The following is a 26,040-nucleotide window of genomic DNA, read 5'->3' on the forward strand; positions in this document are numbered from 1 at the left end:
ATCAATAGTGGAAACAATAAGTAGATATGAAATTCTCGGAGGGTGTAAAACACACGCCAGAATCTATTCTTTTTTTTCTCTGTCTGTGCTCCCGATTGTTTCTGACTACGCTTCTACGGTGGAGAATTATCTGTTATTACAAAAGGGCGTCTTTCATGTAAGATAGGCGATGAGGTCTATGTGTCTACTGCGAGAGCCATTCATGATTTCATAGCCATTACTCAAGCTGGATTAAATTCTTTCTGACGTGTTGTACTTCAAACACATGAGACTCACTCTGGTGTAAGAGCCTTGAGCCTGAACTGAGCCATGCTGACCTCATCCGGTGACTTCATATGTTTGCTCAGCCAGCGGCACTTCGGTTCCCCGAGCAGCATAACAATGATAACAGCAAAACAAAGCGCTGAAGGAAATCCACTCACTTTCCAATCAAGTGCAGCAAAGCGAGTGTTGACCAGGGCCGGCGACGAGGGGGCCTCTTCACACCACGCCGATGTGGCCATTAGCCGTAGAAATGACTCTACAATATGTCCCATTAATACTTGGCTGAAGTAGGGCGCCTCGTTGGAGATGATTCATTATTCATGTGGTCATTAAAGTGAGCTAGCCCAGCTTCGTCGTGTTATCGCCGGCTAACATTATTGATCGGACCAGTGACGCCGTGGAGGAGGTGGTCATCGCAGGAGAGCTGGAGGAGGACGGGGGGACGGAGTAAGCGCTCTGATTATCTTGGCCAGATGAAGAGAACTCCCGTTTGATCTTCTAACTCATGGAGTGACAAGCTGTCTCCGGGGTATATAACACAAGCTCTGCCTACTCATAATTAATTTTCTGCTCATTTGCATAGATCAATGCTTCTTTGGCTCACAAGAGACTTCAACCTGCCCTCAACGCTGGCCGGTAAAGGCCTCAGTGTTCAGGCGTCAGCCAGGATCCGAAGCAGGAGGCCATTTGAAAGCAACGGGATCTCTTTTTGTCCCCTCGTTCTCACTGCTTTATTCATTCTTGCTCGCTGGTAAGTTACATTTTTCTACACATGATCTGAATTTATGGCTTCTTTTTTAATGTGTGTACCCATTATTTCATGCAAAACAGATCTCAGATCAGAGTGGTGAACTTGCCTTCCCTTCCTCTGCCCAGCTGCACTTGGACAACATAAAGACAACTCTTTGACACAGGCACAGCAATAATAAATCAACTTATAACTTTTTCCCCAAAGTTTTTAATTGTCATTTACCATTTTGGATATTAAAAATTCAATTAATGACCAATGTCCAGTGATGGTGATTTCTGCCTGCCCGCAGAAAACTGTATGCCCATCATAAGAACAGCTGAAGCGGAAACTACCAGGCAATGTAATGATTTTCTAAGGCACAAGCTCGAAAATACATCAATGATAAGAAGTTATCTGAAGTCTAATGTTTATGAAGTTATTAGACCGAGGAGAGGCATTTTTAATAAGCTTCATCTGAACGTCAAATCAAATAACCACTAATTTTTGGGGGTTATTAAGAAAAGATTTTTAAAAGAAAATCAAATGATCAAAAGATCAAACGATACACAAACCCTTTTTCCTTTTCTTTGGTGTTTCAATTATTTTTTAGGGGGAAAAGCACATTTTCTATCTGATGTTTATTGTGCAAGCAAACTGGCTGCTGCTCAAAGGATAATCACATGCAAGCAAATGGATCCATTATTATTTTTTAATGTAATCACCTGTTCCTTAGAAAACGGTGATGTTGAATTACACCACTTGAGATGGTAAACACTTTTATATTACTGTATGCACTTTTGTGGGCTTTTGTGTCAAGTGCTTTTGTGTGACAGGCGCTGCACGTGGCCCACTGCGTATCACATGTATTGAATTAAAAAGCCTTTGGACAGAACATACTGGCTACCAGCATGGGGTGCGTGGAAAGCAGGCGCAAGTGAGTCATTCAAGCTCTGAAGAAATTGTGTGGGGAATAGCTATCGGTGAATCAATTTCCATTTTGCTTTTGATGGCGAACATATTTTGCTATTAGCAGGTAACCATGCAACCTTCTTAGACCTGACTAGAATCTCCGATGTGCCTCCTGGCAAACTGCGAATAATATGTCATGTGGGTGTTAATTTAGGTGTGTTGCTGGCTTGTTTTGCTCGTGTTTTGCTTACATGCCATCTCAGGGTACCTTTTGAGGCCATCTTGCTCTAGGCAGCAATGCAGTTGTGCCATAATCTTTCCATTTTTTGCCAATTGATTTACTCCAAGGGATAATCAGTGACCTGACAAAAAATCTCTTTTAATCCGCCCTGCGATTGTACAGCATAAGAAGTGAGCAGCACCTGAGTAGTCATACGAGTCAAAGAGCTGGGTAAGGATGGAATGGATGCAGCCTAAATGAGCACCAACATCTGCAGTTTCCATCCGCATCCTCTCAATATTAATCTTGTTCTCTCTCGTTTCGTCTTACTTTCACAGTGATCATAAGTCCACGCCAACAGGAAAGCGAGACAGAGAGAGGATCGAGAGAAAAAGGCAGAAACAAAGGGTAAGAAGGGAGAGGGAGAGATCTAATTTCTTTGGGCTGCACTATCAGTGGTATTGACCAGGCGGGCCAGTTTCTATCGGTGTTCCTTTTCTGTCAATCTGGGGAAATCAGAGAGCAATGGAGTGGGCTGGGTGAGGGTACACACACCCACTGGGCTCCAGTGGTATGGTGCATGTGGGGTGCAAGCGCACAAATGAAGGAATATCCGTGCGGTAAACAGCCTGTGGATCTGGCTGTGTGGAGTGGGTTTGCGTATGATGTGTGGGCTGTTTTCCATGTTGATGCTTTTTTCCACAAAACCTTCTGACACAGAGGCTAAGAGCCACTGCTACTTCAATCGATTTGTCAAAACGAGAGGATTTCAGGTTGAAATTCAGATTTTTGTTGTTGTTTTTTTAATACTACATTTATATTTGTACCGACTGCAGCACCACACTTTTGTACATTGTATTCAGGCCCCATCAGGTTTTCACATCTTGTGCTTTTCTCCTCATCAATCTACACCAAGGGCGTTCCTCTGTGTTGCAAAGTGGTGAGGACATAAGGGCTCAGATGGGAACATTTGATTTTAACATTCTTTAATGTAGGTGATTTTAGGCAATATAATGAGGGGATTGGTATGTGGTCAGAGTAGATAATTACAGTGGGGGGAAAAAACACTGCATAATTGTGCATCAAAAGGGCATAAAAGTCGACATACGTAAATACTAAGGATAAAACTCACAACAACATCGAATGCATGAGTTACACTCATCCATATGCATCACATCCAAGCTGCAGCATCAAGTCTTTTGAACAATGCCAGTGTCACATCTACCGTAGAAAGCCCCAGTGCACATTAGTCTGCCAAGCAATGACTATATCCGCCCTAAAATATGACAAAATAGAAACAACTGAAGGAATAACTTTTTCGAGTTCTGCATCCCCCCACTGGGGGTTTGCAAGTAAAGCACCTAAAGGAATCTCAGAAAATGAGAAACACGATTCTCTGGTCTGATGAAACCAAGATTAAACTGGTTGACCACAATATTTAGTTCCCCGTCTCAAGAAAAAACCAGGAGCCGCTCATCACCTCCCTAACACTTTACCAACGGTGAAGCGCAGTAGTATCATTATGCTGCGGGCTGTTTTTTTTTTGCAGCAGCAGCAGGGCAAGCAAGAGGAATAGCAAAATGGAGCAATATCCTTAATGAGAACATGGTCCAAAGCGCTCAGGACCACAAACTTAGCTGCAGGTTCACTGTCCAACAAGACAATGACCCAAAGCACACAGTCAAGGCAACTCAGGAGTGGCTTTGGAACAACGCTGGCAATGTCCCCATCCAACCTAAGTGAGAGAGGATCTGCAGAGAACGATTGCAGAAAATCCCCAAATCCATGTGTGCAGACCTTGTTGGGTCAAACCTAAGAAGACTTATAGGCTGTAATCACGACCAAAGGTGCTTCAACTTAGGCTGCAATGTGAAAATAGTGACGGTGTCTGAATGCACTCCATACAGTATGGGTGGGCTGCAGTCATTAATGCTTTTTTCTAATCAACCAGAGAACCCTCGCCGGTCCTTCAAGTGTGTTCACGGCATTGAAGTGAAGGAGCAGCTGTCAGTGCGCCTCTGTGTGACCACACAGACTTGTGTAGCAAAACAGTGGGATGAAAAGGGTAAATGTGATGTGATTGTTACCTGTGGGCGACAGAAAGAACTCAATTTCCAATACAGCAGCTGAACGCAGCCAATCAGTTGCTGGGCTGTTGTGTGTAATGGCTCTGGTGCCTTCAGGGGCTGAATTCTGTCGAAAACAACCCTGCTGGAGCTTCACTACCTTCACTCCCTCCCTCTAGATGCTCACAAACATGTACATAAACGCGTACCTACACACTCCAAGGCACAAATACCACAGCAGTGGTGGCCCTGGTGTTTGAAAATAAAAGAAATATGTCCTCAGTGTGACCCCCTTCATCAAGTCAATTCTGCAAATACAGAATTACCTCTTACAAGTTAATAATAATATGCTGCTAATTTGCTACCTGAATTATGATGACTGGAAATAGTTGCAGACGAAGTGTGATGTCCCTCTGCTGCACAGAGATGATGGAGGTGAGGTGGATGTTGGGGGTGAATGTTTGAGCGTACAAAGCACCATAAACTCATTTCACGTTCTTAGGTCCTTGCAGCTGGATTACCAGTATCAGTATTTGGTTAAACATGAAAAAGTGCACGTATTCTGTGTCATGCTTCCAATTCACATTGACTTTAAGAAATCTAAACAAGACCGTGATCTTTCACTCACCTTAACAAACTGCTTTGAGTTTCCTTAACATAACCATAAAACAGGAGGGATATTGTGGGTCAAACAATATATATCCACTATACGATACATGGAAACGTTTTTGGTTTGGCAGTGAACATTTTCCAAGATAAATTGACAATAATGCAATTTGTTCGACATACACGATGCTTATCCAAACGCAAACTGGTTGTATGTATGCATCATTTCCTATAATACAGGGTTTGTTTGGATGCATGCTTGAATATGTATATTCACTGACCAGAGTTCTCATCGACCCGCTCCTCCACGGTGTGCTCCTTCTGGTGAACCCACTCGCTGTTGCACTTGAAGTAGATCTGGGTGGCGGGTGTGGCCTTGCAGTATAAGTTGACCGGCTTGTTCTTGACAATGTAGGCCTCCTCCGGTTCCATCAAAAACACGGGCAGCGGCTCTGGGGGGTCCGAGGGGAAGGTTTCCGGCAGCTCGCTGAGGCCGATGAAGTCATCGTCAACTGTGAAGGGAGGGATGGCGACGAGATTGAGCAAGGGATGGACAGAGGAGAAGATGAAAGGAATGAGAAGAGCCAGAGAGAATGAGAAAGGGAGAGAAGAGATGGGGTTGGGAGGGAAAGCAAAGCAGACAAGAGACAGCGGGACAGTGTATTATAACCACAGTCTTTGCATGGGATTATCCGTTCGCACAGTACACAGTGAAATCCCTATCATTTGATATTGTGGAATGTTTACACAAGGGTATTTTGGAGAGCAGGAAATTCTGGATTCCTCTCAGGCAATAAGGCTGCATGGATTTAGAGAAACCGGGCCTTGCTCGGTCTAACCACAACCAGCTACTGCTGAGAAACGGGAGAGAGGCAGAGCCAATAATGAGAAGCAGGGTTCAGAGGTTGACTCTGAGGAACTGAAGTTATAAGCTGATCTCTCTCTGTCTCCCATTTTCTCTCTGGCTCCCTCCCTCTCTCTCCCTCTCCCTCTTTACTTTTGTCTCTCTCTCTTTCTCATACACAAACACACACACACTCAGCAGCTTAGAGACATATGCACGCACGCACGCGCGCACGCACGCACACGCGCACACACACACACACACACACACACACACACACGCACACGCACACACACACACACAAGCGCACACACACACACACACACACACACACACACACCAGATCTAATGACCTCAGGCTTTTGGCCCAGTTTGTGCCATTCCTCGGATACTTCTGCAGTAGACAGATACGCTTCCCTGTAATTACAGCTCCCTTTCATCTCCCTGTCTTAAATCACATACACAAAAACTGCATGTGTATGGGCGCACACACACACACACACACACACACACAAACACGTACACATGCTCACAGTGGCACAGAACATCACAAGCACACAAATACATGGGCATACACGCCCACAAGCAAGCACGACTAACTTTCTAACTCTTTGAAGAGAGGAGGATGAGGCCTATTCGCCACCCCATTTGTCACCTCCAGAACTGTTCTATTCTTACCATCGAACCGGTAGACATCAATTATTCACAAGTGTGAAAGAAAGGAGGCAGGGTAATAGAGACAGAGACACGGTGGGAAACAGAAGGTGAGAGAGGAGAGAGGGAGGAGGAACAGAGAGAGACGGTGAAAGTAACTCAGCTAGACAGACGGAGATTGAGACGTCGAAGTGGAGTTGGGACAGACAGACAGAAACACAGCACAGGAGAACAGAAACAGGTAGGTAGACTGTTCAGATAACGAATGAGTTTATCGGCCCATCAGTAATTCTTCCATGTCCTTCTATCTGCCCGCCCTCCCTGTCCTGTGTGGACATGCTGGAGCCTTCTTGTCTGACAGAGGTTGCCTCCTGGATGCTTTGGGAGCACTAAATAATGTCCCGGCTCAGCAGATATCTCCCCATGATGTCCCTCTAATGTTATCTCTCCCTCCATACCTGCCACAGATTGAAGCTGATTGCTAGGAAATGAAAGGGCAGCGGGAGCCAATCAGAGAGTGACCAAAGACACCCTCACTACAGGGGAAGAGGGGTTTGTTTCTATGTTCTGTTATCAAAGGGTCGTGTGTGTGTGTCTCAGGAAAGAAAAGTTAAATCTTGCGTCTCTCTTTCCTTGGCTCCTAATCTGCTGTTAATTGAGGAGAGGCGGTTAAGCCTCAAGTGACCTCTGACTTTTAAGAGCAAGCGCCTTTACACAGTTGGTGTTTGTGTGGGTGCAATAAAGAGTTGGAACAACATCATTAGCTGATCAACTTTCATCTCCCGCTGTCTAAACAACGCTAAAAACTTTGAAACACTGTCAAGCTTTTCATCCTTTATGTCTTTAGGTAGGTGATGACTCTATATTGTAGTAGTCTATTCAAGCAGACCTTGGCTCACTCTTTTCTTTCCTGCGCCATAGTCCTCCACCCACATCCTCAGCCAGGGGACCCTGACCCAGAAACAGGCAAAGAGAGCCAAGGAAACTCATTAAAGATTGTGTTAGCCTTCTTTCACCCTCCATTCCCATTATCTTTCCATCTCTCTCTCCCTCCTGGCTCCCTCGCTCTTTCGAACTGTGAGGCGGAGAGATCTGAAACTGCCATGAAAGCGTGGCTCCCTTGCTCACAGAGAGACGTGCGGCTCATATGCTCACACACACATACGCCCGCGCAAGCATTAATGTGCGCAGAGGCACACACAAACTCGCTCACAGATATTCGAATTCATCAACTTCCTCAGTGCAAGGATTAATACATTCAAGTGAATGGAGGTAGCCCTCCAGTGAAAAATCAGCCCAGAAATGAAAAAAAACAAGCCACATGACAAAATGAAAGACCCTGACTCTTACCAATCATGCTGCCACCCTCCCAGCCCCCCCAGCTCCTCCCTCCCTGGTGAACAGGATACTGAGAGCAGCCGAAGCTCAAAGAGAAACATTTCTTTTTTCCTGGCTCCCACCACCTCCGTTCAGATGCAATGAGAAAAATAATAAAACAGTTTAGAGGTTTGTAGGGATTACCATGTTCAGCATGATGCAATCGTGTGGATACACAGCCACAGCGTCACAGACCTAATACTAAACAAGTGCAGAACATATTACCATACATACAGAGATCAAATATGCATTATGAAAGACTTTCCCGCCTCCGCTGTTTGATAAGCAATATGGATTTTGTACAAGCATTTGCATTTCTGTGGCTTAATTTTAATCAGGAAATTTTCTCAATTGCCTCCATATTAAGTGTTTAAAATTTAATGAAACATGTCCTTGCAGCACTTTTATTCAAATTGTATTTTGCTCTGTAATTGGGGTGAGTTTTCCTAATTCATATTGTAACTCTTATTATTGAATATGTTAAGACCTCAAATTGAATATTAGTTGAATTTTATATCAGCTCCACATCCAAACTACAAAAGGTTTTAAAGATAAATGAGCTGAATTCTGCCCTCATAATAAAACGAATGAATGGAATTTGCCAATGAATTCGTCAGGTGGAGGACAAAATGATCCTTAAAAAAACGGCAATTTAAAGAAGGATCAGAAATAATGGACTAAATCCAAGGACAGCAAGTGGGAGTGCAAAGAGGTATGAGAGGGTCTTGGCAATTAGCCCCTTTTTGGCCTGTGTCAACCCCACAGCTGTGGGAGTATAGAGCAATATTAAGGAATGATTACGTTTTGGACATGAGTAAATCAAAGTGAAACCAGGATCATAAAACTGGCACAGCTACACAGTAAAGCACAGTCGGTGAGATAAGACATACAGGACACCTAAAAGACGTGCACGAAGAGGCGCATCTTGAGCTGGTGTTATGTAAATATATAAACTGCACAACTCCCACACCAGACACACGACAGAAACACACAGAAATCCACATAGACTATGTGAGGGTCTATTCATACGCAATAAACAGCTCGCAAAGGCCAAAATGACCTGTTCAATTAGCCATGAGTTTCCTGTGACCTTTATTTTCTCCTGTCAAATAAGTGTGTATATATGCATTTGCTTTGTTGTTTGGCTACAGGTTTTCTGTTTTTGTTGTCATTTATGTGAAACTACTTCTTGGGATGCAAGACAAATTTCAGAAGAGCATTCGGATAATAAAATGTAATCTTATCTTAAATTTGTACTGACAGTATTTTCCTTTAACGTCGTCTGGGTGACCGTCACCTCACTGAATCTTAGACACAACAGGGCCATTATGATGAGCTTGCATCAGTACTTTCCATTAGAAATAAGCGCTAGCTGGCTGTAAAAAAAAAAAAGCCAGCTAGTGCTAAAAAATGAAATCATCTGGCGAATGCAGTTAGAGTACCTTGAAGGGAGCTTCGGTAATACATTCTAAACCACTCCTCAACTCTACAATCAGTATCCCACCATTACTGAACCATCATTTCATTAGTCACATTAATGAGGTCTGTTGTGCTGACATGCACAGTACATTAAACACAGAGTCAGTGTCCAGGCTGTGATATGTCCTGGGCCATTGCAGCTCCTCCATCACCTTTTCACGTATTCCTTCCGAACATAAACGCTCTGACGATATGTGACACCTGTAGCCAAAGTGGATTTTCCATGAAAGGCCCTCTGGAAATGTGCCATACAGTGCCTACAGACGTAGAAAGATATCCGTGAATCTTCCTACACGGAGCGTGCAGAGCATTGAGAGTCAAAAGCGCATGAGTCAAGATTATTACACACTTAGCCATCAATAACGTGAATCCATCTCCGGTGTTACATTGAAGATCACGGAGAAGGAAAATAATTCTAATCTATCCAATCTATGGGATCAATCCAAATATAAATCATTTTGTGTTGCCTAAGAAGCTGTCTCTGCGATGTCTGATATGCAAACACTATAAAAGACACTGTAAAGATACTGTAAGGTGTTTTTTACTGATATTGGTGCAAAAGAGGCATCTACAGAGAACCTAGGCTAGGGAGAATAATAAAAGAATAATTTCTAAATCTTTTTTCTTGTTTCATTTCCTTGACAGATCTTGGGTTGTTGATGACTGCTACTATAAAGGCATGTGCAGTATGTGTATGTTTCATTTCACAAGTTCACAGAGAATCATACATACACAGGTGCATAGATCCATATACATATGGATCGATGCGATATTGAAATGCATTCTCACAATATATACAGTTTTGACACTCTACTGTATATAAGCTGTATATACTTTTTATACCGTTCCAGAGTGGATGTTTCACCTGTCATTCTTTATTAGACTCCTCTGCTGGATACTTGTCTGACTCTATTTCTTATACCATATATTGCAAGTGTCTACGATAACAGCCTTTGAATGCTGGCCACTGACACCACTGTGCAAGATAAGCTCTGTCTATTCTATCTGTACTAAAGCAAATTTATTGTCCCAGGGAAAGCACTGTATCACAGGGACCCAATGTTTCCTTTCCATCAGGGGATTGTCGAGCATGAATAAGGATGAACACTGGCGTAAATCTCCTCCCTCTTCCATCCTGGTTTAGTCCCATTTGGCCTCTTCACCCTCCTCTCTATTATTTTTCTTTCCACTCATCCCTCTCGTCTTCCTCGTTCACATTGCCGCTCCAATACAGAGACAAAGACTGGTAAGCGGTTGGCTAAACAGCAAGAAGACTGGGAGTTTTACTAGGAAATGTTTCGCCGTGCTGCTCTGGGGAAGGACACAAGGTGGTGCGCAGCTGAGTGGTCAAGCAGAATAAAAAAAACCACTCAGCTGTCATGTCAATTGAAGCAGGATAAAGAGACTGTCAATCAGACCTACCTATAAATGAGCTTTGAGCACACCTACCCATTATATTGAGTGAACATAAATCAATGGTAACGACTTGCTCGAGTCAATACTTGTTAGTATTGGATTAAGTAAAGACCCATATATCCCCGTTGCTTAAATCAATATGTATGGCTGTTGTTTTAAAAGCAAAATCCCTTAGAAGCTCCATGGGAAGCAGACAGAATGAGCACAAGCTCCCTTCCAATCTGATATTTCTTTCCAGCAGAGTGCTTTATATACACTAATGTGTCTACACACTTTGTCTGCAGGGTCCTATCTAACACCGCAGCAGGTATTTATTGATTACTGTTCAGGGGCAGTGACCCCTCCTTTGCCCCGTTCTAGCTGAGCTTCTCTGCTGGGGTGTGCCAAGAACACTCATATTTCATGTCTAGGGAACCGTGCCATCACACATCAAATCACATCAACTTAGCAGGGGAGGGGAAATCAAGGAAAACAAGCAGACATTCCCTGAAGATAAAAGTCAGGTGGCTCCCAGTCAGTTCACAGCTCACCGTCGGCCCATTGCAGGCCAGAATCCCAATGACCAGGAGAGAGAGCTGATGAACACTACAGCCATCAAATAGACAAATTATGAATAATTAAATTGGGGTGTTATACAAAAGTCCAATTCATGGATTTAATCTTTATCTTTTCCTGTTGTGATTGCAAAAAACGATCTCCACAAATTGATTCAGCCCACTGCAGTAAATTGCAAGCAGGCGGCTAAAAGCAGAAAGCAGTTGTAGAACTGAGGAGTGGGTCTACAGATAAGCAGGTAAAATCTATCTTCTGAGAAATGGACGTTCACGTGATGAAAAGTACCCCGTGTTTCCCTCACACCTACGGTATCTTCCCCTGAGCTTATTAAGTGGACAGAAAAGAGGAGAATCCAATACAGAATCAACCACATACTTAGTTAAGGCGGTCATTAAGTCGTGCAATGAATTTGAGAGCCGCGACCTGTTTCTCGCTCCCTGTCTCTGCACATACAGTCTTTCTCAGTGGGGGTGTTTACATGTTCCTTATGCCTGACCTTCACTCAGCCCTCTCTGGCTGCACTCTGGCAGGAGGCAGCTGGTGCTCATGCTAGGCCTTGGCCACTGTCTGTCCAGCCACATCACAGTGCCAGGAAAGGCAAGGTCAAAGCATCATGGTCATAAAGGCTCATCGTTTAAATGTTTTCACCAATGTTCACCCCGTCAAACGCTCAGTTTGACAAAGTGGAAGTTTAAGTGGATATTCGTCCTGTTTTTTTCTCGCCACGTAACTGTTTTTCAAGATTTGAAACCAAAGTTTTCTAAATTCAAATCACGATTATGGGAGTTGCAACAAAAGCCCAATTATGCCACGGAAAGAGAAACTGGCAGGGAAAGGTCAATATAGATTGTACATCTGTCCAAAGACAAATGTAAACCTTTCATCTCAGAGCAAAGGTCACATTGCTTTGATGCACAAACAAGTATCATTGGCATTTAGCTGTTTTACATTCTTCAGATTTTGTTTCTTTATACAGTCTTTGTATATACTTGAAAGGTTTTCAACCAAGTGAAATCTCTCATCTATTCACTTCTCACTTTTTTAAGGAGACATCACAATCCCTCTTTTTCTACAGCTTTTCTGGATCCCTTTCTTTTTGCTTAGTCTCCAGCACTTATGGTTTTCCAACATTCCCTCTGTACAGTATATTCCCATCCTCTCCCCTTCCCCCACAATTGCTCCCCTCCTGGATAAAAAGCCATTTTGGTGGTTGATTGGAGAATGATGCTGCTACTTAGAGAGTCACTCCATCAGTACCAAGAGAGGAAAGGAGACCGCACGGAGAGAGAGAGAGAGAGAGAGAGAGAGAGAGAGAAAAGCTCAGGAGGAGTAGTGGCTCCCTGGGGTGCTGTAGCTGTGATGGGTGAGCTGTCAAACGCCCCATTGTCCAAATTACCCAGCAAGCACCATGTCACCGCCCGGGACTAATTTACGGTGCAGGGCGCCGCAGACATCACTCTCTGAGTAGAGTCTGCGGGAAAGACAATGGTGTAAAAAGCATGGGGGGGGGGACGGACGGACGACCCCTTCCAAACATACTGTAGACAGTTCAAATCCTGATTAACTCCATGCAGGTTTAGTGTTTGCTGTCTTTATGCTTCATGGCCTCAATGACAGGTGTCAATATGAATACGTGTCACGCTGCAATGCCTCCCCGCCCACCCACTGCCTGCCGGACATACACATTCATTGATGCACAAACACTTAAATACAGTTTTAAGGCAGCCACACAGAAGCCCCTTTGCTTGACTTCACTTGCTGCCATTACGACTGGTGCTTTTAGCACAAAACTGCCATGCCTGTTCACTTGTCACACGTCACACCCCTGGGTGCCCAAAGCCAGACAGGGCCATCACCCTATGCCACGCCGCCCGTCGGGCCGTGGAGTGGAGCAGTTGTTGTCAGCGGAGACGTGTCTCCCACTCTGACCCCTCACTGTGCCCAGTAGCTTGATGCAATGCCTCTACTTTTGCTAATTGGCTCAGATCCGCGGGCAGCGCCAATTTGCCACCATGAAAGGGTTAGGTTAAGTGCAAAACATAATGGACAAATACAATGATGAGAATAGGAACACAAAAATCATCTCACCAAAAACCCACAATCACAGCAAGCTACATCACGCTTATACGGGCAGAATAAACTGTCAATTGTGACGAAAAGGTGTCTGCATTATAGTTACAAACAATTGCATTCATATTTGACGAGTTATTCAAGGAAGAAGCACTACAGGGTTAAACAAAGGCTCAAAATGTTTTACCAGCACACCTGTGTCTACCATGAGAGCTGTATTGAAAAAATATCATTATATTACAGTGTCTGCATTGAGCTGACACCGAAAGAGACAAAGAAATAGATTCAAAGAGACGGCGGGATTAGTCTCTCACCAGTTCTCATGCCACACGCCAGCATCGGAGGCACTTTGAAAACTGGAGGAGGGCTCAGTATCAAAGAAAATTAAGGATAACTAATTCATTTTCTGTGCTCTCAACAGACATGAGAGTCGCCGAGTGCAAAGCCGCCGGTCTGCTTTTCAGCCCGACTTACGCAAGCCCTGCAGAGGTGTAAAGAACAATACATGGGGTTGTGTTATTCTTTACACTGCACAACAATATTATAGGAAATAATTACTAGCAAAACATACCAAAAGATCCAAAACCTACCATGCCAAGTTAAAATTCATCTCAAAAGTTTTAGGATATGAAATGCGGCACTGTCGTCGCTTGTAATGATGTAGTGCGTTTTATCACCTGAATCTGCGGCTCCCCTCGGCTTCACCGAACTTTATAGAAAGTTTTATTTCATTGTTCAACTCTACGACCCACAACTTTAATGTTCTGGTTCACTCTTACTCTCATTGTGTCATTCTTGTTTTAAGCGAAAAAGCTGTTTTGAGTATTTTTGATGAAGATAGCCGTGAATCCAGAGGTGGCAGAAACTAATACGTTTAAAAATCACAAATGTCTCTACACAAATTAAATATGACACATAAACATGAGCACTTTGGTGGATAATGACGATAACGACTGCAAGAAAAAGCAGCCATCCAGTCACTCGTGGTGGATTCTCCATACAAGGATGACATTATGCAGGCGAGGCTGTGCCACCACCCACTCATGGGCACACACTTCACACGTGCACGCCTCGCACATATATCCTGAAGCACTCAACTCTCCTCATACAAAATCCCTGGCAGCACTTTATCTGAAGGACACTACAAACTGGAAGTGTGTCAGAATGTGAGAGACACCGTCCCCAGAGCACAGTCTATTCACCGTGTCTGTCAGCTTATTCCCCTGACACACACACACACACACACACACACACACACACACACACACACACACACACACACACACACACACACACACACACACACACACACACACACACACACACACACACACACACACACACACACACACACACACACACACACGATCTACCCTCCATCCCACTGAGTATTTTTCCAAAATCTCCTAAATCCCATTCTTGCCATCTCAATCCCATTGCAAGGTGAGAAACCGGGAGAAGCCATAGCGATTTAGAAAGTTCCCTTTTAAAAAACAAAACAAAGTTTTCTCTCTTGTGATCCCAACTCTACTAACGGGCTGAAAAAAGGCACCTACAGTCACCTACAGTACCAATGACCTCTCAGATAAGATTGTAAAATGGGACTATCAGGATTTACTGCTTGCCATATCACACCAAACATGGGTTTATGTCCTAATACAGGCTGTGATGGTGTTACTCTGTGTGTGTGTGTGTGTGTGTGTGTGTGTGTGTGTGTGTGTGTGTGTGTGTATGTGTGTGAGAGAGAGAGAGAGAGAGTGGGGGTGAGGAATGTGTTTGCGTGTGTGTACATGTGTCTGTGTGTGATGGGTGAATTAATGTGACAAGGCAGATGTAATGCAGAATCATAAATCTTAGCCCCGGGATCAGTAGAGGGAGAGCAGGAGGTGATATTATAAAGGGCACACACACACACGCACAAACGCACACACATCGCACCGTTATGATGCTGATAATAAAAACAAGACCACAGCCGCAATAGCCAGCTAATAGACACAACTCTATATGTGGCCCTAAGGGTTATGACACACACACACACACACACACACACACACACAGACACACACTTAAACAACCACACACACATTAACACACGCACACAAAACACAAATTCTATCCACTTTTCCAGCAATTTATTATGCTGCTTTGAGCCCAGCAGCTCAAGCGTTGGAAATGGCTGTAATGCTGTTAAAATCTTAATACTGTTACACAAGCTCTCTGTTGTACAACATGCTAATTCTTCACTCACTTATAGAGAGCATTGGACGGGGCTCTGAAAGACAGAGAAAAAAAAAAAAGATTTCCGCTGAGAATACTGTAGCAATTCGCCGTGGCAAAAACACAGATGAGGCTAGCTGGTGTTAATGTAACGAGGCTCGCTGTCACAACAATATCAGACAGTTCCTCAACAGACTCCTTAGCCAACGCTGACACCATCAAATCACATGGTCTCTTACTGTTGATTTACTGCTGCTGCACTTTTTTTTGTCCACCCACAAATCTGATTGTTTGCGACTGCTATCAACATGTTATTATGAAAGCCGATAGACGTCAACGGCCACCTTCATTTTCCTCAAGTTATTTCTATGGGTTTCTATGGATTTTTTTTGGCAAACACTATATATTAGGCATGCATGCTGCTGGCATTCATCTCAGTGGAGAGCAGGAGTTATCATACTTGCACACACATGCGTCGGGCTGAGCTGCGTACTTAATTTCCTGTGAGTTAAAACAATAATTAATATAGCTTTTCACACTAAATCTGCATTTCTGAGAACACTTGATATGCAGCTCACACGTTCGCCATGCTGGGCTCATGGCTTACGGTTGCCAAACATATAGGCTACAGTAGGTACGTGTACAGTTGCAAGCATTTTGGGTGCATCAAGACTCTACCTGCTAACTCAGGATTCATTTAAGAGAGTTTGCATCCACTTCCCCTTCTCATTTCATAAAATTAATACCGGTCAAACTATTTTCTAAGTCCAGCACCTCATACTTTATCATATTTGAGACACCTTGAGCAAATCAATGTATCAGGCATGTTGGAATAACAAGAAAGCCGTTGTCTCAGCCTCTTTCCCACAGTTCCTTTTTTGTAATATCAGCCTACGGAGAATAGCTGCTATTACACATTGGATAAGGTATCATATTCACATTGGCTCTTATACAGCAGGTCCGGCGGTATGTCATTACCAGCTCAGATGATCAACTGCAATCTTTGCTAAGCCAAATAGCCACTGCTCTTTTTCTGCCTTTGTCCAATACAGTGGTTGTATTGAAGGGAGGGGAGCTTCCACAACAGTGCTGGTGTTGTGTGCAGTAATTGCGCTGCTTCTTTATGGTGTAATAAACGGCGATGAAAGTGGACGCATGAAGGCAGGTCTACACATAAGCACAGATATTGTCACCGTGACCCTGTTCATACCTTCCTATCAGAGCATCAGATATATCCGGACTGTTTCTATCCGCGGCCGAGATTGATGGTTGTTCATAGCTGGAACCAGAGTGCATCTCAAATATATCTTGAATGGCCCACTTATGAACACATTCTGCGGCTCGTTTTATCTTATACTCTGGTTTAAAGAAGCCACAAAAGCGTTCAAACACCCAAAGTACAGTTGGAAACAATAGCGTACTCTTACGGATCAGTGCAATGGAGAGGGGGCGAAACAAAAGAAAAGATGGAAACTTGCCTCCAGTACAGACTTTTGTTTGTGCGTTTGGGAGGTTTGTCTTGCCACACAAATACGGAAAAAGGATGTGGCCATTCTTCATATGTGGTTCAGTGCATCCCTAACCATGTCATAACTGGGAAGGCTGTGGCTCAGGAAGTAGACCGGGTCGTCAGGTTTGAACTCCAGTTCGGCCGGAGCCTCTCTGTGTGGTGTTTGCATGTTCCCCCGACCCCTCCAGTGGAAGTGGCCTTGGGCAAGAAGCTGAACCCCTAAGGGCTGTGGCGTCAGTGCGTGAATGGGGTGTATAACAAGCACTGGATCTAGAAGCTCTGCATGATGGGTCATTAAGACTAGGGCTTTTCTATTTACCATAATGAGGACTGAGTGGTCGCAGTCTGACATGTTCTCTCAGTGCATTTGGGGTGCATTTTGAATTGTATTTAAAGTTATCCACGTGTGATCAGACCATGCAAGACAGTTTAATACTCCATATGACCAGGCCCGTGAAAACACAAAAACCGTAATGAGTGATTGGAGAGAAATTATTAAGAATTATTAAGATGCTGCCAATCAGGGCACAAAGGCTAACTCCACAGGCTAGGTGTTTGATGAGTATGAAAATGTTGAAAATATTGTTTGGATGAAGGTCATTCAGAAGCCATTCTGATGGCTTGTAGTACCCCAAGACGTTCCAGCTGAAACACCTTACACTGTCATCCATCTGAATACACACGGCTGTAATGGGAAACACATGGTCATTTATTTCACAAAACATTCTTCCATGCCTGCATCAGCTTTAACAGAAAATACAAAAACCACCTCACACCTTTTAATGGATGTGTTAAGAGGAAAGGATACTTGGTGGGATGGAGGGCAGATAGAGTGTGTGTGTGTGTGTGCGCGTGCGTGTGTGTGTGTGTGTGTCTACGTGTGACTGCATTAGGGAATCACACGCCCAGCACCACTCACCAGGGGACTTCTGTCAGCCTGTGATTTTGCCTTGTACCCCTCCCAGTTCTCTCCCCTCCTCTGCTGCTCACTGCTGAAATAGGTCAACCACATATGATGGAGGGGCAATGAGGAGCAAGCATGCGCCCCCACCTTCCCGTCCCTCTGCACTCTCACACCGGTTGGCTCTATCATCCAACAGCAGAGAGCGAGCCATGGCCCCCCCATGGACACACAGGGGTTGGCGGAGGAGAGACAGGCACAACCAGCCACAACATGCCAACCTCCAGCCACAACAGCCATTTACACAGCCACGCTTGAATGGAACGGATCCCAGCATCTCATACGGAATGTGCACACTCTTACAAGAAAAATTCGTACCTTCGGCTTAAAATGCTCAGCTCCACAAAATTAAATGAGGAGGGGGGAAATTGGAAAAATTTAATAATGGATATTGTGTGTATTGTGTGGAACTGTTTGCAATCGCATAATTGTTCATCACTGTCAATCTCCTGGGCACCACAAGATGGAGGAGGAGAGGAAGAGGGAAGGTACGAAGGACAGGAACATTAAAGGGGTACTCCACCAGTTTTGCAAGTCAAGGTCAATTTAATATCAAACAGTTACATAATGTCTTATGTCAAATTTGAAAAAGATCACTGTAGCGACCTCCCCCAGGTATCTCAGCCTGTATTTAGAGACTACAAATTCTCAGACAGGGAGGGTCAAATAAAAGACACTGTTGGGTTGCATTAAGGGGCGTGTAGGAACCACTGCAAAGTCATCATAGCCCCTACTGCATCAATTTTGACCATCCATCTTTTACTGTGTATCTTACATTTATCCCAACTTTAGGAAGTTCAATGATCTAAAATGATCTAAAATGCTAAAGTAATTATTTTTTAACCAAAGCTTTAATGGCATTTAACACATGTAAACTCTAGGAAGAAATGTTACTCTGTGTGTCTCTTTAGTTGTTTTTTCATTTAAGAAGCCTCATAAGTACAAAGTTCAAACATCTCATATGTTCATGGTGTTTTTCCATGGGGCATAATCTTCTAGGGTCTCATGTACTGTGTAGCTATAAAAAGATTTGTTCAAAGCGTTATGCAAAATTACCATGACAACACCTACAATGATAAACCAAACACACAACAGAAATGTAAAGGTATGAGGTTGATTTGATTGGCTCTGTTCCACAGCATATACAAGGGGAATATGAACATGGCATGCTATGGAATATTATAAATTATGAAGGGATATTATGTTGGAATATTGTGAATATTAACAACCATTGTAAACAGCTTTTTTTCTCCTAAAACTGTCTTGTTTAGAATAAAGTATATCATGCGGTTGGTTCCTGCAGTCCATGCAAATGTAGTTATTGATTCAAAGGGAAGATCAAATTAGTCTCCTCCTAGCGCCTATAATCACGTCAAAGGCAAAAACATGAATGCACATGCACTCATGCATTCATACATAGACATATTTCCAACACACTTCACAATCCTCCCCTAGTCCAGTTATCTATCCTACGTATCCCTTGTATCTCCCACCACTCTCAACTCATGTTGCCTCTCCTCTGCAGTCTCCACTGGCTGTGACCTTTTCTCCAGTGGAACAGGATACTGCATCTCCATCTCCCTCATGCATTAATGATCTGTGGTAAGCTGAGGGCATCTGTCTGACTCCCAGCCCGTCCGCTGCTCACCCACTTCCAAGGACGGAGCTCAGCCAGAGCCAAGCTCAGCCACATTCCCTGTCACCCACAGGGAAATGCAGATAAATAGCTACGGATAGCGATAGCTCCACAGTCTAAAAAGTGGAGGGCTGCCTCCTCTCATCTACACAGCTCATATCTTTTTGACACTCCCCAATGGCAGATATCTAAAATACTAGAGCTGAGAGATGACACTAGGCAACAGACATAAAGAAACTCAGCCAATTATCCTGGTTTCTCACTGAACCACATTGCAGATACAAGCCGCTGAAATAAAGTTCCTCCAAACGGTGGCAATCCAGATAGTTCTCTCATAAATTCTATTTGTCAGCATTTAACATATATGATGATTAGAGCTACAATGTATCCAATGACCATTTCTCAAACTGCCGACCCTGATGTCCTTTTCCCAGCATATCCTCGCAGCTATTCCGGGGAGATACCCAAAGTGCTCTTTTGGCAAAGCCTCTGCCTTGTCAAGTTCAGGGATGTCTAAAAAGATAGAGATTTTTTTAAGATAAAGTGATTTGGTGAATTCCTGATGCAACCCATTAGTACATTTGAAAATGGTTCTGGAGATTAGTCCCCAAGTTCCCCCTGATGCAATATCAGTTCACAGACAAATCAGTTTAAAAGACTTTTCGAACCTCTGCTCAAGATGTCAGTGAACCTGATGAGAGAGATCACTCTGCAACTTCTTGGCTTCTTTGGCTCCCTCCTCACCCCAATTTATCAGACACCGTTGCTACACTGTTGCTGCCAATACAGCAACCTAACAAGTTCTCTCACTCTCACCAGTCAATAAAAGTGCTGCCTCACACTGAAGATACTCATGTTGTTCCTCTACACAAAAGCCCTCAGGTGGATATATGAAAACACACCTCTTCACTTTCACTGGAATAATCCAGTGCTTAGTCGTATCATTTAACTCTAATTCAGAGAAAAAGTAAAAAAGGTGAAATCGCAAGAAAAATGGTGCTCCAGCAAATCTACATTACAACACAGAACAATAAGCGACCTTCGCAAGTGGATCTGTGCTTAAATTATACTAGTATTACTGTCATTATTGTGAAAATTGATGCAAGCATGGAAATTGTAAGAATAGAGAGCAAGCGATTCCTTTTTAGGCATCATACAGTAGATGGTCTTCAATTTTTGTTTTGTTTTGAAAGAGGCATTTCAATCCGGTTGGTTTTCTACTTCTTCTACAGAACCAACAGAAATGAGAGAGATGTTTGCTGATACGGACTAAACGTTCTCTGGTTTTACCGAAGGAATATCACAACTGATGTCTAAAATTCAGTGCTATTTCTCCTCGCGGTATCAATGGTGTGCTGCTTGGACTAACAGAGGGATATTGTAATTGGCGTCTTTGGTGCATGTGCATCTCATCCTGTCGACTGCCTGGACTCATTCGCCAAAACCCAAAGATGCATTTTGACAGCTGCAGGAATCCTCATCTGGATAGGAGGGTGGGGGGGGGGGTTAGATTTTTTTCTTCAGTGCACCTCCCCACCGCTCCATATCCAAATATTTGACTTTGCCTCTGATCCACAGCCCTTGAAGGCTTCGGTTGGGCTTTTCCCCATGACTGATCTCTGTTTTCGAAGCAGGTGTTTAAAGCACGACCGACACAGAAGCCTCACTAGAACAAGAAGAAAAAAGTCACAGAGAGAGGGGGGAATGGTGAGGTCGAAAGGAATAAACATGAAAAGATATATTTCAAAAGGCTTGTAATTTTTCACATATGACTACCATATTACATACTGTTTGTTTTTTTTTGATTTCTAGATTACATGAATCAAGAGAGACTCAAAGGTTAAATTAGACGTGACAATCACGTCAGATAGTGGCACGTCTGGCTGCTGCCACGTCTATGGCCAGCCCCCTTGATGTCACTGTTACACACCCCTGTAGACATGGCCTTCAGTCATAAATATATATATATATATATATATATATATATGTATGCTGCATATGCATGCCCACCCAGGAGCATGCAGTCAATGCCTCATGCTAATGCAGACACACGATATCGGAAGAAACTTCACAGGGTAATCAAGCTGACAGATCAAAGAGTACACACTCGGGGGGAAGAACCTTTAGGAAGGTTTGAAAATCTACCAAAGGATGTTTTCCTAAAAAAATCCATTATCCCTGCGGTTGTGTTAAAGGAATGACCACTGCTGTTTACAGTTCATATCAGGATTCCACAGATCACGCAGGGGTTGTTTTTCCCCCGAGGCCCATGTCTGCTACATACAGCTTAACCAACGAAAAAGGAACTATTTCAAAAATACATTTTTTTTTTATTGTTTTTGGATGTCAACAGTTTTAATTACATGACAACCCTATCGTGTCAGACACAAGCTGCAACTTACAGACTAATTTTAAGTCATTTTTTCAAGTTCGGTGCGCGTGTTTTGAGTTGATCTCATTGTTTTTGAAATGATTCATGAATCATGGGTATGGACGTGTTTCTCATCCCATTAAAGAGCATGTAATCCTCGAACTGAATTTAAAACATGAAAGGTTTTCCCTCGACAGCTTTGAAGGAGAGCGGCTACAGTGTCATTCACTGTCAGATCTAATGAGTCAGTAATCACAGAGGAGCTAAAAGTATGGCTGCGAAAAGATTTTGGGAGACACGACTTTTTCATCTGCTGAGGCGCTGTCCATGGTGTTGAAAGGTGCCCTGGTGAACAATCCGATTGTACCATAAGCTCATACATGCAGGTTTGTGGCCCAGTATGACTAGTTGTATTGTTACGAGTAAATTTAGGCAAATAAATACAATTAAATATAAACACTGAATAAACTATACAGTGCCCACATGTCAATTGTTACACACACACCTTCACTTTAAAATTCAATCGATACCGTCTCCACAAGACATGTGCGACCTAACACTCGGTCGTGTGAGTGATATTCAGACCTGTGAGGTTCACACCGGGGGTGAACACAGTGCCTTGATAGAGCGGATGAAAACAAGACTGCTACGAGGGAAGAAGGTGAAAGAGAAAAAAAAAAAGAGACTGGTACCTACTGAGTGGAAGTGGTGGATATGGGGGAAGGTGATGAGGCGAGGGTGGGGGGATTCTCCACAGGCTAGTAGTTCTGCTCAGATCACCTTGCCAAACTGTCACTGCTCCCTACACCGACCCCCCTCCAAACAACCCCCCCTGCAGCCCTGCCTCCAGCCCCTCTCGACAGAATGATTAATGGTGTTTCTGGTCGTGCGAGCACCAATGTCCCTGACTATGCTAAACATTATCATAACTTTTTTAGGGGGGGGCATAATAACTGAGACTATTAAAAGGCCAGTGTCCTCTATGAAACACATTTTTTTTTTTAAAAGGGTACACCTCCCAGAGGCTTTGTATTGTGTCCATTTGTCTTTTTTTGTGTTAATAATGGGAGGAATAAAGGATGCATGCTCAGATTAATGACACAGCTCTGGAGGGAAGACTGAGATACAATCAGCATCATATCACATCATATCTCCTTCACAAAGAAATAATCTAAAACTATTATAATCCAAAAATGATCTTCCGTGTACTGACAAGGCGAATGCGGCTCAGCACTGAGCCTCTCATGGCGCCTGGGTCATATTTTCCTAATGTCTTTTTAATATAGTCATGTCATATTCCTGCTGTTCCTCTAAACATTCTTGCCTATCATGTGCTGTGCAGTGTGTCAACAGCGCCATATTAAAGGCAATATACCATGAGAGTGGCCTACAACTTTCATATCAGCTCTGTATACCCACAGGATCCATTACTGTTTATAGGACTGTACATTAGCCTCTGTCTGCGGCCGTTATCTCCTACACATTGCTGCGGCGACATACTCATCATAGTACACTCCACAAGGAGAGCTTTTCACACTATGCAGACATGCAAAAAAAAAAAACATGCACACAATGCACACACACACCTGCCCGAGTGCCAAAGCAACGGAAAAGAATGCATGACAGACATACGCACACAGAGATCAGAGAAACCTCCATCACATACAGCAGAGGCCCCCTTTCTGCAGTCAGAGCACGAAAAAGCGATGTGAGGTGTGTTGAGCTCCAATGTGTTGTGCGGTAAAAATGCAATTTAGATGTGTGGCCTTTTCCAGACAGCCTGCGGAGATTTGTGTTTCATTGGAAGAATCTGGATTTGGTCTTTGCTGAGGTTCAGTTTGGGTTACTCAAATCAGGAAAGAAGGACGAAGAAGAACAACTCTGTCCTTACATATGAAAAACCTTTATTTAAAGTCTGAATTACACCACTGTATTGAGGTGTCTCGATGCCCTGAGTGCCAAAATACCAGCGGATGATTTTATAGTTCTGGGTATCCTTCACCTTTTTATTATTCTAACTTTAACAATGTAAGTGTTGTGCATTCATTTCTTGAGAAAAGCCCATTCACACATTCACTGTGTGATGGATTGGTAGTGATGAAAAGAGAAATTCTGCACTGGAAATTGCTTTGCAGATGAAAAAATAAATGAAATTTTGCTAGAAATTCTGAAAAGAAGGGCAGAACAAAAAGCAAGGTTTTTGACCATATTCAGTGGCATGCAAAGCAGTGGATAAGAAGGAATTGATGAAGGTTGGTGTTACAAAACACAGGCTATAACGAGAGGGACGGTGGAGGAGGAGGCAAGAGTGCCAAACAAATTCTCATAAATCAATTTTTTCGAAATACATTTGAAAGGAGTTCAACTTAATAAAGGCAATAAGCATTCGTCTAACCACGCAGAAACAAAAAAAAACAAGGTTTAGACTTTTCAAGAATGGGCGCAAGCATTACACATTCACAGGGGAGTGAGTGAGCTGAGCGCAGAACATGCATCACCGTGGTAATAGTCAAACATTCCATCGATAGAAAAATAACGCCTCTGGGGTGAGTTATTTCACTCACGCTGTGTTCTTGTGGTTGATTTGAGGCCTGAATCATCCTCTAATTTGAGATCACGCCGTCTTAATACGTTTTAAGTGCCGCAGCAGTGGCACTGGAGTTTGCGTCCTTTGCTGCCAAGCTGCGTGCCGCTCCACCGTAACCTGGAGACCCTGCACGTTTCAGGTGCCATCCAGGACCTGACATGACACCGCAGGGTCCCGAAGACCACACGCTCCGAGGGAAATATCAGCGTGATCTGCCGGACAGGAGTCGAAAACCAACGCATGCACATAAACTGCGGCCACTACCCACTGCATGACCACATGCACTTTAAACACGAAAAGGAAGATTGTATTAATTCATAACAAATTCAAAATAAAGTAATTAGCTGAAAGGCTAATGTGGAGTCACCCAGTTGACAAAGGGGAAGAAAAGTCTTGTTGTGAAGATAACTTGAGGGCTTATGTTAGGATATCCATTTGTAATGAATTCACCTACAAACCCCACACTGCCTTTTTTAGAAAAATATGGATTTGGTAGTGTACAGTACAGTGTATGTTACATTCATCTATTTCTAAATAAAATAACTAAGCCCTACAAGCGGACCATCTCCTGAACTACATAGACCCAGTAGGTATTAACAGGCCATCTTGGTGAGGCCTGAGGCATCTATCACTGAGATCTGGGGTCATGGCCTTCATGGAACTCTTCAGGCATCGCCACACAGGGTCAGATAAGAGGTCAGGGAACATGTCACCAGCCTTCATCCCTCAACAACAGATCCATCCTCAGTTCAATCCCACATCTCACCTCTCCTTCCTCTCCGGTCAGAACCAGGCACATGGTACACGTCTGCGCTTCTTCTAATGAAAACTTCGAACATCAAGAGGCCACACAAATGTGGCATGTACAGCAAATAAAAAAATAAATAAACCGACAGCATTTCCCTCCTCAGCACATGCAGATGATGTACTCCACAACTTCTAATTGCGCTACTGATTAGGCCCGTCCCACTGCATATCTCCGCCACTTCACAAAACTCATCAGGCACATCTGTTCCCGACAAAGCCAAACAAGAGGAACATTAACAAACAAATAGATAACAATTAGTCACATTTGAGGTCCCCTGTTCCGTTTGAAGGAAAGCTGGGACTGTTGGCTACAAGGAAGAACAAATGTCATGCTACAGTGAAATACACTTTCAGCATTTCTCACCACGGTGACAATGCATTCGACTTATGAGAATGTGGGGGGGGAAGCACAAAATGCAAATGGTGAAAATAAAAATGCAAATGGTGAAAATAAAAATGCAGATGGCTTCTAAAAATCCATCAACTGATTCATCCATCATCATAATCTGTATTTAAATTTACACAAATCGGAGCTTCTCTTCATGTCTGTGTCTCTTCCTGGAGACACAGACACAAGAATGTGAAGCGCCGCTGAGCTGTCAGTCACACTGCATTACGAGATGACTCAGGACACGGCTGGGAGTCAGAGGTTAAAGCCATTACGAGCTGGGTGGCTCCACTTTCTGCCCTTTGACCCCTGTTCACTACACTCCATCTATCTTTTCCTCCCAGTAGCTCAAGTTGACTCTGACCTGGTATGG

General features: G+C 43.5%; 1 protein-coding gene across 4 annotated transcripts in view; it reads right to left on the reverse strand.

The window, feature by feature from the left end:
* unc5cb (unc-5 netrin receptor Cb) overlaps nt 1-26,040 on the reverse strand; it is a 106,732-nt gene that overhangs the window by 41,833 nt on the left and 38,859 nt on the right. For all 4 annotated transcript variants that reach the window (XM_035607763.2, XM_035607765.2, XM_035607764.2 and 1 more), the window contains exon 2: nt 5,077-5,307. In XM_035607763.2, the coding sequence (XP_035463656.1) occupies nt 5,077-5,307 (231 nt within the window). The remainder of the gene's footprint in view (nt 1-5,076; nt 5,308-26,040) is intronic.

Source organism: Scophthalmus maximus, chromosome 20, assembly GCF_022379125.1.
Source record: "Scophthalmus maximus strain ysfricsl-2021 chromosome 20, ASM2237912v1, whole genome shotgun sequence".
Lineage (NCBI taxonomy): Eukaryota > Metazoa > Chordata > Actinopteri > Pleuronectiformes > Scophthalmidae > Scophthalmus > Scophthalmus maximus.